Source organism: Onychomys torridus, chromosome 13 (assembly GCF_903995425.1).
Source record: "Onychomys torridus chromosome 13, mOncTor1.1, whole genome shotgun sequence".
NCBI lineage: Eukaryota > Metazoa > Chordata > Mammalia > Rodentia > Cricetidae > Onychomys > Onychomys torridus.
In genome coordinates, this window is record NC_050455.1 from 47592307 (window position 1) to 47608235 (window position 15929).

At 42.8% G+C, this 15929-nt stretch overlaps 1 protein-coding gene across 1 annotated transcript in view; it reads left to right on the top strand.

The window, feature by feature from the left end:
* The first annotated feature begins 4501 nt into the window (after positions 1-4501).
* The window catches only part of Chsy3 (chondroitin sulfate synthase 3), a 230061-nt gene continuing 218633 nt past the window's right edge, over positions 4502-15929 (top strand). The window contains exons 1-2 of the mRNA XM_036205226.1: positions 4502-5644; positions 8377-8660. Of these exons, the coding sequence (XP_036061119.1) occupies positions 4837-5644; positions 8377-8660 (1092 nt within the window). The 5' untranslated portion in view covers positions 4502-4836. The remainder of the gene's footprint in view (positions 5645-8376; positions 8661-15929) is intronic.

A 15929-nucleotide genomic window follows, 5' to 3' on the forward strand; every position in this document is an offset into this window, starting at 1 on the left:
TTTTTCCTAGAATACATATTACTTATTTTAATAAAAAAAAAAATCCCCGAAAATTATTTATTCTAAAATTCACGTATTTTCAAGATTAAAATAAGTATGAAAAAATTGTTTCACTGGCTTCGGGAAATGCCAAATAAGTAACTCTAGGAATCTCAGTAAACATAATACTTACTTCAGATTAATAAAATTAATAAAATCAGGCTATCACAGTATTCAGTGGGTAAAGGTGCCTGTAGCCAAACAGCTCGAATTCACACCCTGCCACCTACTGTACTGCTTCCTCCCACTTCTACATAAGCACATGGCACAAGTTCCGCCACCCCCGTGAAAAAAGAAAATGTAATTTAAAATATTCAAAACATTAAAAACAGAAGTCTCACAGCGTCTCCTTAAAAATGAGAAGTGCAGATGCTGTGGGTGAAGAGCAAAAATGGTGCTTTACCTAAAAATTTTTTGGCGGAGGGAGGGGGGGTGTTCGAGACAGGGTTTCTCTGTGTAGCTTTGCTCCTTTCCTGGAACTCACTTGGTAGCCCAGGCTGGCCTGGAACTCACAGAGATCCACCTGGCTCTGCCTCCCGAGTGCTGGGTTTAAAGCCATGCGCCACCACCACCTGGTCTATTTTTTTTAAACTCTGGCAGGCTTGTAATTGAGCTCATGGCCTCACATGTGCTAGCCATGGCCCCTAAGCACTGGTATATACTCCCAGCTGCTATGAGTTTTAAATGCCTTCTACAACAAATCTCCCCTTCTCTCTAGGTTTTTCTCCCCATAGGCATTAGGGTGAATTTACAAAAATGTTGTTTTTCTTCTTGTAAAACACAGATAACAACCATAAGATTACTCTACATAGCATCTTTATTGTGACTTAGAAGAAATCCAGAGATTTTGCAAATAGTGATAAGACACTGTATATACACTGTCCACTGTTAGCCGCTAGCTACATGTATGTATTAAGCACTGAAACTGTGGTTCATATGAATTTTTATGTGCTATAATGGCCTTGGTGAAAAAAAAAACAGTTCACTAAAAGGAATATAAAACATCTCACTAATAATTTTATACTGATAACATATTATAATGACATTTTGGATATATTAATTTGAGAGCAGGAAAAATAATCAGACTAATTTATTTTTAAAGGTGGCTGTTAAACATTTTAATCACATTTGGAGTTCATATTAGTTTTTTTGTACATTTCTGCATTTTTTTTTCAGTATGCCAACAGCTCCTTCCCATTTCCAAACTCCCCTAGCTTCTGGTGATCTTCAGTAGACTGTGCCTCTCCCAGAGGCTTGGTGCCTGCCAATTCTCTCTGCCCAAAAGTTCTGCTGAAGCTGTGAGAAGAGGTTTTTAATTTTTTGAATATTTGAAATGATATTTTACTTATTCACAGGGGTGGCAGATCTTGTGCCGTGGCGATTATGTAGAGGTGGGAAGTAGAAGAAGCAGTAGGTTCTGGGGAGTGAATTCAAGTCATTTGGCTGCAACCACCCCTATGGTTGGTTCTTTTATTTTTGCCTATCTTTGATAGGATTATCATAAAGAACTCTGGTATACCACTTTTAAATTGTCACATTCCCATGCACACCAACACTATGGTTCTCTATTTTGAAGCATGGATAGAAGAGCCAGCATGTTTATTTATTTACATATGTTCTTAGGTAGCACTGTAGATCTTCCTTAGTAGACTAAAGCGCCATGAAACAGGAACCTTGTCTCTTTTTTTCTGTTTCTTGATAACAGCATCAGGTTTGCAAGAGATGTTAAATACTAATAAAATAAATAAAAGAATGAAACATAAAAACAATGTTTGATAAGGTGTTCCAGTGCTAAAGGCTTCCAGGCCTGATGACCTGAGATTGATTTCCTGAGACACATACAGTTGAAGGAAAATACACACACACACACACACACACACACACACACACACACACACACACACACACACCACAAAAATAAATATAAACACGAGGTGATATCAGACAAGGGCAAGAACAAACATGTCCTGGGTCTACAGTGACCTACAGGCTGTACTAATCACATTCAGTGTGCTGGTAAATTCTCACAGAAATGTGATGTTCAGGTGAGACATCTGAAGCGCAAAGGATTTGAATCAGGTTCCCTAAATCACTCGGGTAGCACTGGACACTGCTTCAATAATACCTTCATTTTATTACAGAATGCTCTTTGTGTCTTCCTGATTCCCAAAATGATGTCCTAAAGTACCAGAACACTCTTATAGGACCGTGTTTCTTCATCCTACTACTTATCAGCACTGTGATATTTTGCCCTGGGGTTTTATGTCCAGCCTAGGGTCCACTGTCAGCACACTAAACTCTGTCTCAGGAGGCAGCAATGATCTAGCTGGAGTCTCCATGTCCAAAGCTGTCCACTTTGACTGGTATGTAGTAGTGTCTTATACATGCTTGGTAAGCAAGCTAATCAATGGAATTAACTTTCTTCTCAATCATTCTAAACAGGCCCTGAGTGGGTTATTTGTGCGGAATGAGAATTAATGGCTTTGTAGGTCAACCCATGAATGACACCCACTAGAATGAAGAGCAGCTGAGAGCTGTAAGGGCGTGTTTGCTGATGTGTAAGCAGACTTGGTCCTCAACCACCGACCATACGTAATTGGAAACTCTTTGTAAATGTGCTGTCCATCACGGCAGCAGCTGACCACATGGGGACAATTAAATCAGAATTAATTCAAGTTATATAAAACTGAAAATACACTTCCTCGGTCATACTAGCCACATTTCAAGTGCCACAAAATCTGACATGGTCAGCAGCTACCATGAGGGATAATGAATATTCATTATGGCCAAAGTTCCACGAGATAACACTTGCATGAAAATTAATTAATTTTTTTTGGGTGAGGGTATATTTATTGTTAAGTCAGGAGAGTCCTATCTGCTTGACTAGGTTTGTTTCCTAGCTGAAATTCGACATTGAGAAAGAATCTGATCGTCTTGTCTTCATTCCCATGAGTCTCAGGGCAAGCCTCAGATGTGGAAAGGAAAGGAGATTCATTGTCAAACAGAAGCAACCTTTAGTCATCCGGGCTCATGCACAGCCAGTGACGGGTGTGGAAAGAACCCTCCTGCAATGGCTCCAGGCAGGCTTACTGTTCCGGGGACGCTGCCAGCGCGGTGCTCCACAGAGCCATTATGCCTAACGCCATTCAATATCATCCCCGTTGAGGCTGATCTATAAAGCAGAACACTGAAACTGGAAAGAAGTCAAAGGTTTGGGATGGCAGACACACCAGACCGTCTACGGTTAAACACATGAATCTGTTCAGAGAACAATTCTGAATTGTCTCCTTCGAAAAATTACTTAGCTACAGATAATTTCTTCTCACTATTGAAGTGATTTTGGCCAATACAACTTAACCATTTTGAAATCCCTCGCCGGAGAGATGAACCCTCTTCTGCCAGTGTCTCGGAATAGGCAAGAACAAAAATCGCACCTTCTATTTTATTTTATGACTAAGTTCGTCGGGATGATCTCCTTGGTTTGCGTCTTTGAGGTTTTCCGATTTGTTCGCATTTTTGTAATCCTTTGCCGGTCCTACTTAGTCTTCTTCCCAGACAGAAAATGATTCATGCTTCTTATTTCCACACAAGAGACTACCAGGAGAGCGGAGGAGGGGACAATCAGGCAGCCCCACGTTTCCCAAGTCAACAGGTGGAGTACAGACTTCACAAGTTCTTTGGGGAATGAACAGCCCCCTCCCGCGCCCCCACTCCCACCCCCAATTCACCTTTATCTCTCCAGGCCTTCGGAACGCGTATTTCCAATCTCAGAATTGTTTCGGGTGGCACCAAGAGCTGCTGATGCTCTGGCCGGGAGAGGGGAGGGGGGAAGGTGCAGGTAGGGCAGCTAGGCTGGGACTGACCGTTGGTTTCCTGGCAGTGAGCGGAGAGAGAGGGCGCGGCACAGTGGCAAACAGTGAGCGTAGCCACTCAGAACCCAAACCGCCAAAGTGGCTCCTCGGACCCTGAACTGGGCGCAGTGGGAGAGGGTCACGCCAGGACGCCACGGTGGGAGAGGGGAGCCCACCCACCATAGTTCGCTCTTGCTGGGGGCTCGGGGATACTAGCTAGCTCCGAGGATCGATCCAGCCCGGCCCAGGCACCAGGAGGAGCGCAGCAGAGGCCGGGGAAGCGGGGTCAGGAGGGCGGGGCGGGGGTGGGACCGGACCCAGAGCAGGAGCCAAAGGAGGGGAGACCAGGGGACCGCCGCGCTGGAAGCCGGAGGTGGCCGCACAGGCGGCGTTTCTTTCCGGAGGGGAGGCTGGCCGAGCCAGGCGCTGGCTGGGGGGCGTCCAAGGGCGGGGACGGGGAAATACCACGACCCGCGCGCTTCCCCACGCCTGGCAGCCGCGACGCGGGTGGCTCCTCCTTCGGGCCGGTCCCGAGCCCGGCGGCGGGTGGGAGGGAGGCGGGGAGCGAGGGCGGAGGCTCCGGGAGGAGGAGGGACCAGGCGCGCCTGTGACAGGGTGGCAGCCGAGAAGCGGACGCGTTGCCGCCGCCGCCGCTCCTCCTCCTGCAGCTCCTCTCGCCGCCGCCGCGGCCACCTCCGCCGCTGCCGAAGTTTCACTCCCGACCCTCGGCGGGAGCCCCAGCGCCGAGCAGAGCGGCTGCTTCGCCTGGAGCTGCGGCGCACGGCTGGCAGCTCGGCGTGTGGCTAGCCAGCCCGCGTTGGCGCCCAGGCGGCGTTCCACGGCCCGGGCTGGGGTCGCGGAGACTCAGCTGAGGCTGCAGCCAGCCTAGGGGACCCGTGGCATCGCCCACACCGCCCCATCTGCGTCCGAGCCCGGTGCTGCCGCGATGGCCGTGCGCTCCCGCCGCCCGTGGGTGAGCGTGGCGCTGGGGCTGGTCCTAGGCTTCACCGCCGCGTCCTGGCTCATCGCCCCCCGGGTGGCCGAGCTGAGCGAGAGGAGGCGACACGGCTCCAGCCTCTGCTCCTACTACGGCCGCTTGGCCACCGGGCCCCGCGCGGGCGCGCAGCAGCCGCTTCCCCAGCCCCAGTCCCGGCCGCGGCTAGAGCAGTCGCCGCCCCCTGCCAGCCAGCAGCTCTTGGGGCCGCAGCGGCCGGAGGCGGCGCCCGGAGGTCCCAGTTTTCGGAGCAGCCCCTGGCAGCAGCCAGCTCCGCTGCCGCAGAGGAGGCGAGGACACAAGCCCGAAGGTGCGACGGCGCTTCCCGTCGCTCCAGCAGCCAAAGGGGAACCCGAGGAAGAGGATGGGGGCGCGGCTGGCCCTCGGAAGGGTGGCCGGCCAGGGAGCAGCCACAACGGCAGCGGAGACGGGGGCGCCGCTGCCCCAAGCCCCGGACCCGGGGACTTCCTGTACGTGGGTGTGATGACCGCGCAGAAGTACCTGGGCAGCCGCGCGCTGGCCGCGCAGAGGACCTGGGCGCGCTTCATCCCCGGCCGCGTGGAGTTCTTTTCCAGTCAGCAGCCTCCCGGTGCCGCGCTCGGCCAGCCCCCTCCACCTTTGCCTGTCATCGAGCTGCCGGGGGTCGACGATTCCTACCCTCCTCAGAAGAAGTCCTTCATGATGATCAAGTACATGCACGACCACTACCTGGACAAGTACGAGTGGTTCATGCGCGCCGACGACGATGTCTACATCAAAGGTGACCTCCCAGTGTTAGCTGTGTCCCCCCTCCCGACCACCTCCTGATTCATTTCGCTTCTGTCAACCCCAGCCCCTCCACTGCTTCTCTGCCAGCACCTGCGGGGCTTCTGCAGACCCCCGACTCACTATCCCCACCTCTAGCATCCTCCCACCATTCTTAGCCTGCTCCTCCTCTTCTGCAGCGTGTCCCCTCTTCATACCTGCTCAGCTTTATTCACTTTCCTCACTCTTGCATTTGTTCCTAACGTCTGGCTGGAAAGGCGTAGAAAGGGACCTTAGAGCTAACCCAAAAGCCCTCCCCGCCCCTCCCCCAAGTAGGTGATAGTTTCCCAAATCTGTGCAGAGGGGCGTGTCCTGGCTAGAGGCAAGCGAGATGCAGGATGCTGGCTTGAGCAGGATTGGAGATTTCACATTGTTGCTTTACTCCATTTCTCCTTTGTTTCAGCTTGGTCTAGAGCGGTTTTTAGAACCGCTTGATGTTGAGGATAGCCATCTTTTACTGTCCCAGACCCGTGTTTGAACATTCCGTTGCCTTTAGAAACTTGCCCCACACTGAGACCTTGGATACACCCACTAGCCCAGTGTGCTAGCTGTTCCCCATTCTCTGCCACACTTTAATAAAACCCAGAGGCGATGAGTGGGGCTCCTCAAAGGTCAGGAGGAGAAGAGAGGTTGAAAGAGCTTTAGATTTATAAACACCCTGATAGCTGCAAGCTACATCATGCACGCTAACGGTAGATCCTTTTCCAGTTCATCTTGGTGGCTGTAGTGTATGACAGAGTCTAAAAGAACTACCTAGAACCACATCATGCAGCCACAGCACGAAGAAACTTTGTCAGGGAAGGGGCAGGTGTGTGTGTGTGTGTGTGTGTGTGTGTGTGTGTGTGTGTGTGTGTGTGTTTTATCTTTTTTTTTTTTTTTAATAGATTGTCAGAGGTTCTGGTCAGAGAATTTCTAAGCTCAATGCCTCAAAGTTCCTTAGAGTACAGGAGTAAATCTTCCTGGTTCAGAGAGTGGAAAAGGTAGGAAAAGACTCCAAAGAAACAGGCTTATCCTGAAGAAGCAATCTGTGCTTCCCATGCCTTCTAACCTCTCGTGCTGTGGAGGGCAGCCCTTCCTCAGTGTGTGCTGGCTACTTGGAAAACTATGGATTCGTCATGATCAAGGTTAATACCCTTCACATGACGTTCGGCCAAGCAAATGCAAAGGTCTTCTTTGGGACAAGGAGTTGACGTTAGCAGTCAGTGTTCTGAGTTTTGAGCTGAGAGGAGGAGGATCGCTGTGCTGGTGCCATTTGAAATGAGAGATTTTTATAGTTAAGTGCAAACAAGCCTATTATGACTGCATCCCTCAAATATGGTATTTATGGTTGATTTGGAGAAAAATGCCACTTTCAAAAGTATTGACACTTAAGCTAATTTTGCTTTCTGTTCCTTGCATTGTGGTCCTTGGACTTCAGGATAATTATCTTCAGTTTCTCATCAAAAATCACAAAACATTTCCTGGCAAGGGGGTCATGCTTTACAGTGTACATTGATAGTACCTACTTCTGCCATTTGTTTTAATTCTTTGAAGTGCCTCAGATCTTTGAAATGGCATATTCTGTTCCTATTAAAAATGAAAAAGTATTTTTATAAAGAACTCAGTCACAGCTTAAAATACCCCCTTTGAGAGTTAGAAAGTGTGATATGGGATTGAGATAGTGGCCACACATGTCCTGTTAATCAAAAAAAACGAGAGTACCAAGGCTGATTAAGAATGTGGAGGTTGACTACTTATTCTGATATATTGCTATATAGAATATCAAATGCTTTGAACTCTTACAGCTACAGAGTTTTATTTTAAATCTTTATTTTAATCAACTTACCACCCACAAGTCAATTTATGGCATTATTTTTCTTGTAAGGGTTATAACTCTTTCCCTCTAAAGTAATGCCTTTCCAAGTTCAGTTTCAAGATGAAATTTCATTTAAATGCCCCCTTAAATAATGTAGGTTGTATATGACTGAAGTTTAACTAATGAGAAACACTCAACCAAGTCAATTATTATGAAAAATATAGTTGAATATTGGAGCTCTAGCATAGCTAAGTTGGCAGAGTGTTTGCCTTGGAGGTATCAGACCAGAGTGGCATCCCCCAAAACCGCACGGAAAGAAAAGGTTAGACATGGCAGAATACTCTTTGGGGCTCTCTAGCCTGCCAGTATAGTCTACTTGGTGAGCTCCAGGCAAGTTAGAAAGACATTGTCTCCAAAACAAGGTCCCTGGAACCACAAGAACACCTAAGGCTGAACTCTGACCTCCATGTGCATACATGTGATGTTGTACCTCCTCCTACCTGTAAGGACATAGAAACAGATATTCATACAAGGAAAAACATTTATTGGCTATCAAATGATTGCCCAAACAACACAAAACACCAGCATTTGATATTGTGTTGTATTTCTGGGAATTGTTGTCACTTCAAATGTACTAACAAATGGTCTTTATTCCCTTTATCTCACCTCTGCTGCAAATTTGATGATTGTTAGATTTGTTTACATTGTATTAAGATTTAAGAAATAATCATAAGTTTGTGTTTTAAAAATTGTAAGAGGGAAAAGTGTTTCTTCCTAGCGGTATAAGGTGTACAGGGAGGTTAAAAGCAGTGGTGGAGTCCTTTCACTCCATTGAACACGGTAATGGCCTGTGAAATGAGGAAAGGAGGTGACTCTGGGTTTTCTCTTTGTAGGTGATAAATTAGAAGAATTCCTTAGGTCCCTAAATAGCAGCAAACCTCTCTACCTGGGACAGACTGGCCTGGGGAATACAGAAGAACTTGGAAAGCTGGGGCTGGAGCCTGGGGAGAACTTCTGCATGGGAGGACCTGGCATGATCTTCAGCCGAGAAGTCCTCAGGAGGATGGTGCCTCACATTGGCGAGTGCCTCCGAGAAATGTATACCACTCACGAGGATGTGGAGGTGGGGCGCTGTGTTCGCCGCTTTGGTGGGACTCAGTGTGTCTGGTCTTATGAGGTAAGCCTGGAGGTGTGACACATATGTGTGTATTACAGGTTCATGGCACTTCATGTCCTGGACCAGAGTCCTATCTCTTCTTGACTTCATTTACTTAAAAAAAATCACAGTAGCTGTCTTTATGGATTTGGGAATGATTGTGAGATACATCCTTCTTATTAGACCTAAAGCCTCTCTGAGGTTTTGTTGTTAGTATGGATCTTAACATTGGGCAGCTTTTTGGTTACATCTCTACTGGATAAAATTCCCCCTACCCCTCTGTATTTGCTTTTTCTGGTGTTTACGTGCGTGTGTGTTCATTTGATGTCTCTAACAAGAGAGCTGGTTTTAGTTCCTTCCACTAAAGTTTTCATTATTTGGTGCTGTCTGGACACTTGTTTTTTTTTTTTTTTTCTTTCTTTTCTTTATTTACACGACACAACCCTTTGCTTTCACATGACTAAAATTTAGTTTCCTTGGGAACCTTCAAGTGGGAATTGAACACTTAGTGGGAGGTCAGCAATATGTCATTCATGATAGGTTCATTTTCAACACTTTAAACACTATTTGATAGTGTTTGAGCAATCTGGGGAAATGGCTGAGGATGTCACATAGGTGTTTTCACTGTTCTCTGGACTTTATTTATGTCTATTTTGGTGACAATTTATCAAAAGTAAGAATTATTTGAATAATCAGAGGGATAGCCTGTTATGACATTCTGGCCATTAGCTTTGTGAACATTTTCCCTTTAGAATTTGACTTTGAAATCAAATGAATTGTCCTTTAAAATAGACTTCCTGAAAGATAATCTTAGTAACAATTGATTTGACGTTTAAATAATACATTGCAGTTTTAATGCAGTTTTGTTTTCAGATATTTGGAGTTTAATCTTATTTTACCTACACAGTGGACACTTTTTAAAACTGCATTTTAACTTCCTTATTTATCTTAAAAACATTTAGAAATTTAGTGTGGAGGACATATTTTATGAAATATATTTCATGGGAAATGATTGTATATCAAAGTTCCATGGTTCCTTTTATTATTATTTTTTTCTTTCAGGAGTGTAATACGCTTTAGTTTATTTAGTTTTTTAAACAAAAGGTTTTGTGATGCAATTCAAGGAGATATTTTGAATAATTATTACACACAAGGAAACTTCCTGGTAATTATGTATTTGGAATATGTGTTAGGCAAATTTAGATGATTATATAAGTAGTTCCTTCTAATGATGAAATAGCAAATTTTATTTTATAAATATGAAACTGTCCTATAGCTTTGGTAAAGCATTCCTGTAGTTCCAACACTTGCAAACCTGAAGAGGGAGGACTGTGAGCTTGAGCTTAGCCTGAGATGTGTCATCGAACTGTCTTACAAACAAAACAAGTGACAGTATTTGGAAGAAGATTGAGGAGCCTTAGAGCTTTTATCACTAAAGGTAACTTCACTGAACTCAATAAAAAATAATTCTCTCTACTATAAAATTATCTGTGAAAAGGCAACAGATGCTTGATGTATAAAATACACTCAGTTCATCTCGTGGGAAGATATGCTGTAGCCGTTTGGGATGAATGAGCGAGAACAAAATGGGAAAATGTGTGTTTTTTTTTTTTTTTTATAGTTTATTGACTTAAGTTAAATAGAAAGTTTCAACTAACTATCTTTTATTATCTTCCACATTTTCATTGATTCTGCTATGAATGTCCAGTCTCTACTCAATGTTTTATCTGTTCACGTTCCATGACAGGAAAAGGTGCTTAAGTGATGTGTAAGCTCTCTTGTAGGCTGTACATTGGTGGTATTTCTAATAACGTTTGCAGTGTGTTTTAATTTGGAATGACACTTGTCCATCTCTGACTTCAAAATCTATATTAATGGATCATTTCACCATTTTGTTCTAGCTCTGGGGGAAAAATAAAGTTTCCTGAATGAAATACTGAGCACCCCAAGGCCTTCATACAGTGTTTAGTCTGTGGCAGGTTGTTATCACATACTTCCTATCATTGTCTCAGAGCTGTACACTGTACCTCATGGGATCAAATTAGGAGTTGTGTAATGTAACATGGATTCGTAAACTTTCCTTACATGATAGTCATTAATGATGTTGATTCTTCTGTATCAAAAGAGTCAAACGCTTTAGTTGCAGAGTCCATGCTTTAATGGATTTTTTTTGTTTTTTTTTTTTTTGGCAAAACATTGGAAAACTGTAGTCTATTTTATTTTAGAAATTATAAAAAAATCTAATGATAGTCAACTGACTGTGAAACTCAGAATGCTTCTAAATTGCATTATAATGTAACCAAATTAAAGGAGAATGTGTGGAACATATTATTTAAATATACATTGTTCACGAGTCCTAAACAGGTTAGACTCTATCTACTTAGAGAAAAATGACTCAACTAATTCCTAGATTCATTTCTGGAGCTCTGTTCCATTTTCTGTGTTTTTCTTAAAGTCTCAACAGGCAAGGAAGTTGGCGCTGTCCCATTCCAATGTCACTCCCACAAACACCTAGGGACTCTTCTCTTTCTTTCTTCCCTTTTATTCAAGAAAAACAAAACAAAACAGCAAAACAACTTTACTCTCAGAAAATGAAAACTTACATTTACATAAAACCTTCTGTGTAAATGTTATAGCAATTATTTGTAATCGCCCCAAACTGCAAACAACGCAAGTGGTCTTCAGTATGTCAATCTACTTAGTTTTCAGGAACGTATTAAGGCAGCTGAAAACTCTTCTTGCTGTATTGGAACTCGGAGGCACTAATGTGTAACTTTAGTACCTAGGAAGCAGATTCTAGTAGTCTGGGGGCATATGTTTGCCAGTGGGCCCCTTCTTCTCTTCTCCATATCTACTCTCCCTTGTCCTTCACAGCACAGAACACACCAGATGCTACTGGAGAGTGTAGATGGATACTTTCCAGCTTGGGACTGGGACATCCATTTTTCAGGTTGTTAATATTCAAGGACTTCCCAGGTGGCTGTTGCCCTCACACTGGCCTCCGGTTCTGTGTTTAGATTGAAGCCTATTAGCAGGTGATTCTGTTGTATTCACTGTGTGCTAGCATCGATCGGCACCTCCTGCTGGCTAAGATCACTTGTCTGGTGTAGCCTTGATTGGGCTGTTGTTGATCTCTGTTGCTTTAGGAGGCTGCATATGGCTCTCAACATTGACTTGCCAACGAAGGTTTTCAAGTTTTGTGTTTTTAGTTCTGTTTTGTGATTCCTACAGCAAAGGCAGACAGTTTTCGGTTCCCTTCATGTCTCATTGGACACAAGGATTTTTATTTTCTATGTCTGACCCAAGCTGACCAAAATAATGCCATGGTTTTTGTTTGTTTATTTTTTTGTTTTAAGCCAGACAACCCTTAGGTTACAAATTTTATGATATTATTTTCCATAAAATGAATGACTTTTGGCAGTAAGGATAAAATTTATATTTTAAATACTTTGTTGGAGGATTATACGTAGTAGTTATTAAATCCAAGTCACCAATAGTGCATGGATGTCACATTAAGGAAAGAAATAAAAGCACTTCCCTTGGAGTTGATTAAACAAGTGTGAGTCCAGAGCTGAATCGCTCACTTCATTCCCCTTGTGTTTGTCTGTTGTAGGAGTCTGAATCTGTGCTCTGTTTGTATCTGCGTTTGTCTGGTGTCTGTGTCTATCCCTAACAGGGGGCTTTGCTCTGTTTTTATTGAGCATCATAGAAAGCATCACATGAGGAAGGGGTGGGATACTTTACAGAAATCTTTAATAGAGATTTTTTTTTTAAATAAGGGATTAAGTCTCTGGTTTCAACTGATCCCAGGTCACCCTAATAAAAAGCAGCCTTGTTTACCAACCAATATCCATAAATGGTTGCTTTCTGACTTTGTGATAGATTTTAGGGAGTTGTTTTCAGCTTCTGTATCTGTTGCTTTGAGCAAATGATACACATAAATGCATTATCTGGGTTGGGAGCACAGAAGAGTACATAATTTAAGATTACAGCTATATGTAATTTTAGATTGTAATAGTTGTTTATATGGGAACCCCAAGGCAAGTAAGATAGGTTCTTACACTAGTCTCTTAAAAGCAACTTAAACAAACACTCTGAGTACATTGTAGGCTAGCAGTCTTAAGTAACTTTAAGGTGTATTATTGACTCTGGCTCTGAGGCCCAGAAAAAGTTCCAGTCTCTTAAAATGTTAGTGATGCCTTCATAATATTTCACTGCTACACTTTGTAAAAGAATCAATATTTTTTGAGAAATTTCCATTAAAATTGGGTATCATATTCACTTCTATTTTTATTGTAAATTAGCTTATTTATATATTTATATTTAGTTATTAGCAGTCTTGAATATTTTTGTTTGAGTACTATCACTCATATTTAAGAATTAAAATTGTTTTAACTTCAGTAATTATTCTCACCCTGTGAGTTCTGCATTTGATGACCAAAGATCAATAGAAGAGAGTTAGAAGAGAGTTAGTTTTTCTCATTTTGAGTTCTGCAGTAAAATAAAGTTAACGGAAAGATATATAATTTAACTAAATGATGTTTCAAAAGCCAGTTCTATGTTGGTAAAAAAAATTCTGTGGCTTTAAAGAACCATTTCCCATGACTAGACAGAATTTTATTTGATTCTTCATAGTTAACGTTATGCCAGAAGTCTGATGTTCACTTTTGGCTCATTAATGGCTATAAAAATCATAGTGAATTATATTATTTTATGAAAGGATATATTTTGTGAGTTTTCCTGGGCTTTTAAGTGAAACCAGAGAGCTGAGACATTAGACTGTGTATAAAGTCTTCATTGCATCTTTTACGTTCAAAATATCTCTGCTATTTCCATGGGCTGCCCCACGTACTTCTTAGTTTCTTCCAGAACTTTGTGAATTATTATGTCTCCCCCATCTCCTGTTTTTCTTTGCCTTTATCTTTGTCCTCTCTCTCTCTGTCTCTTTCTCCCTGTCTCTCTCTCCTCCCTCCCTCCCTTCTTCCCTCCCTCCCTCCCCTTCTCTTTCTCTCTTTCTTATAAATGCATGAGTGTGTATAGGTGTGTACACATGTGTATGCTAGCCCCTCATTTGAATGTCCTTATGTAGAGGCCAGTGGTTGATATTGGTTGTCTTCCTCAGATGTTTGCCACTATATCTGTATATGTGTCTGTCTGTCTGTCTATCTATCTATCTATCCATCCATCCATCCATCCATCCATCCATCCATCCATCCATCTGTCTTTGAGGCAGAATCTTGCAACTGAACCAGAAGTTCAGCATCTATGCCACTCTGTCCCCCCAGTTCTGAATACTGGGGTTAAAAGAACATGCTGCCTGCCACATGTGGTTTTCACTCTATGTCTGGGGACCTGAACTCAGTTCCTCATGGTTGCACAGCAAACACTTTTACTAATGGAGCCATCTCCCCAGCCTACTGACAGGTGGCTCCTTGTTTAATGACAGTTAAGCTGGTTAAGCTCTGTTATCTGCATGTTTGATGCCCCCAGAAGTCATTCATAGGTGTGGTAAAATCCAAGACAAGGATTTTCACATAAAATCCAGTCTTTCAGAAGTGTTTTGGGTATGACTCCGGCACTATTTGTTTCTTTCCTAGAAGCAGCAAGCTTCTCTCACCCACTCGTTCCTCCCCCACCCCACTTGACAGATGAAATCATCCATAACTGATTTCATGAGACTTGGTTGCTTCCACACTGTTTTCTTCATTGTCCAAAATAAAATCACTTCCCAAAGTGATGGGAAAACACAGTACCTCTTTCCATGCGTTGTAAGCTCTGTTTGTTTCCATGGCTAACTGGTCCCTTATCAACAGACTTGAGATAGTTTATGCATTCTAAATAGATGCTGTCCACCCGCTGATGAAGCTACTAAGTTTGAATGATGCCTCCAGACATCTGGGAATAAAGTGCATGATAGTGTGACACTCCTGTCAGTCTTAAATGCTTTTCTTCCTTAATAAGTCACAACTATTCTAATTTCTTGAAAAATAATCAAGTCCGTTTCTGGTTCCACTTTCATTGTGTTGTTGTCTAAAACAATATGTTCTTTGAGAAACATTAGTTCAGCTGTTTTTCTACTTAGCAAGTATTAAAAATAAAAAGAAATGCGCCAGATATCCAAGAGCAGTTTATTTGCATTATACCGTATTTTGAGACATTTTGTTCAGGAAATTTAACTGATCGAAGAATGAAAAAGTACCAAGATGTGTGAGTCATTATTAAATGATGTCAACTACTAAAACCAGTCAAGGAAGGTGGGAATTGAGGAACTCCAGGGCTTCACAGGCCCAATGTTGTCCCACTTTGATCTCCTAAGAAACAATACATCGATCCAGGTCCTTTGTCAGCCATCATGTGCGTTTAATGTTTTTCTGTCCTGGAAATGTATTGGACATCAACAGTTCAGTAAGTGTGTTACCAGTTTATGAATTAACTGAGTAAAAAGATTTATTTTTTAAAAGCTAACAGACGCTGTTTTGGGTCTAACAGACAATGAAATTGATTTCTTAGTTGTTTGGAGATTCTCACATCTTTATTTACTGTTTATAATTTGGACACTTGTGTTCTTCATTCTTTGTGTTCAATAGTATCTGAAGCTTTTTTACTATCCTTTTTGGTTCCATTAGTTTTTATTGGAAAGCTATTTATTTGTAAAACTCCTATATCACTAATAGATGGTTTAAATGTACATATATAGGAAAAATAGCTGTTAAAATTCAAAGTAATCAGAGAAAAAGAAACGGCAGAAAAATACACAATTGGCTATTATTTTCTGAACATTAAATAACAATTCTGAATAAAAAGTTTCAAGTGAGGGAATGGAGTGTGGAGAGTTAGCAGACCACATCGTTAACACATCAGCTATAAGAAGGTAGTAGCATGGATGTTACATATGACTTCTCCCAACAGTAGCCAGGGTTGGAAGGCAGAAGGGTGATTCTGCAGACGGAATTCCCTGTAGAAAAAAAAACACACCTGTCATCAATTGCACCCATGTTTGGTGTACTGCTTGATTTTATTCTAAAACATAAAGTCTGCTTCAGAGACTTCTCCATGACTACCACAACTGGCTCAAATACTTTTTTATTAGGCTGGCAAACATATGGTGTGAGAAATGCATTTGTGTTGTTGTGGTTAAAAAGACTGGAGTACAGGTGTTGTGCTTTTGATCGAGGGACTGTGTGTGGTGACTTAGAGAAACAAGGGAAGGTGGGAGTAGCCCTGCAGATGGAGCAGTGGGCAGCTGAAGACAGGACAGCTATCCCACTGAGGAGCTCAGAGGAGTGGGAT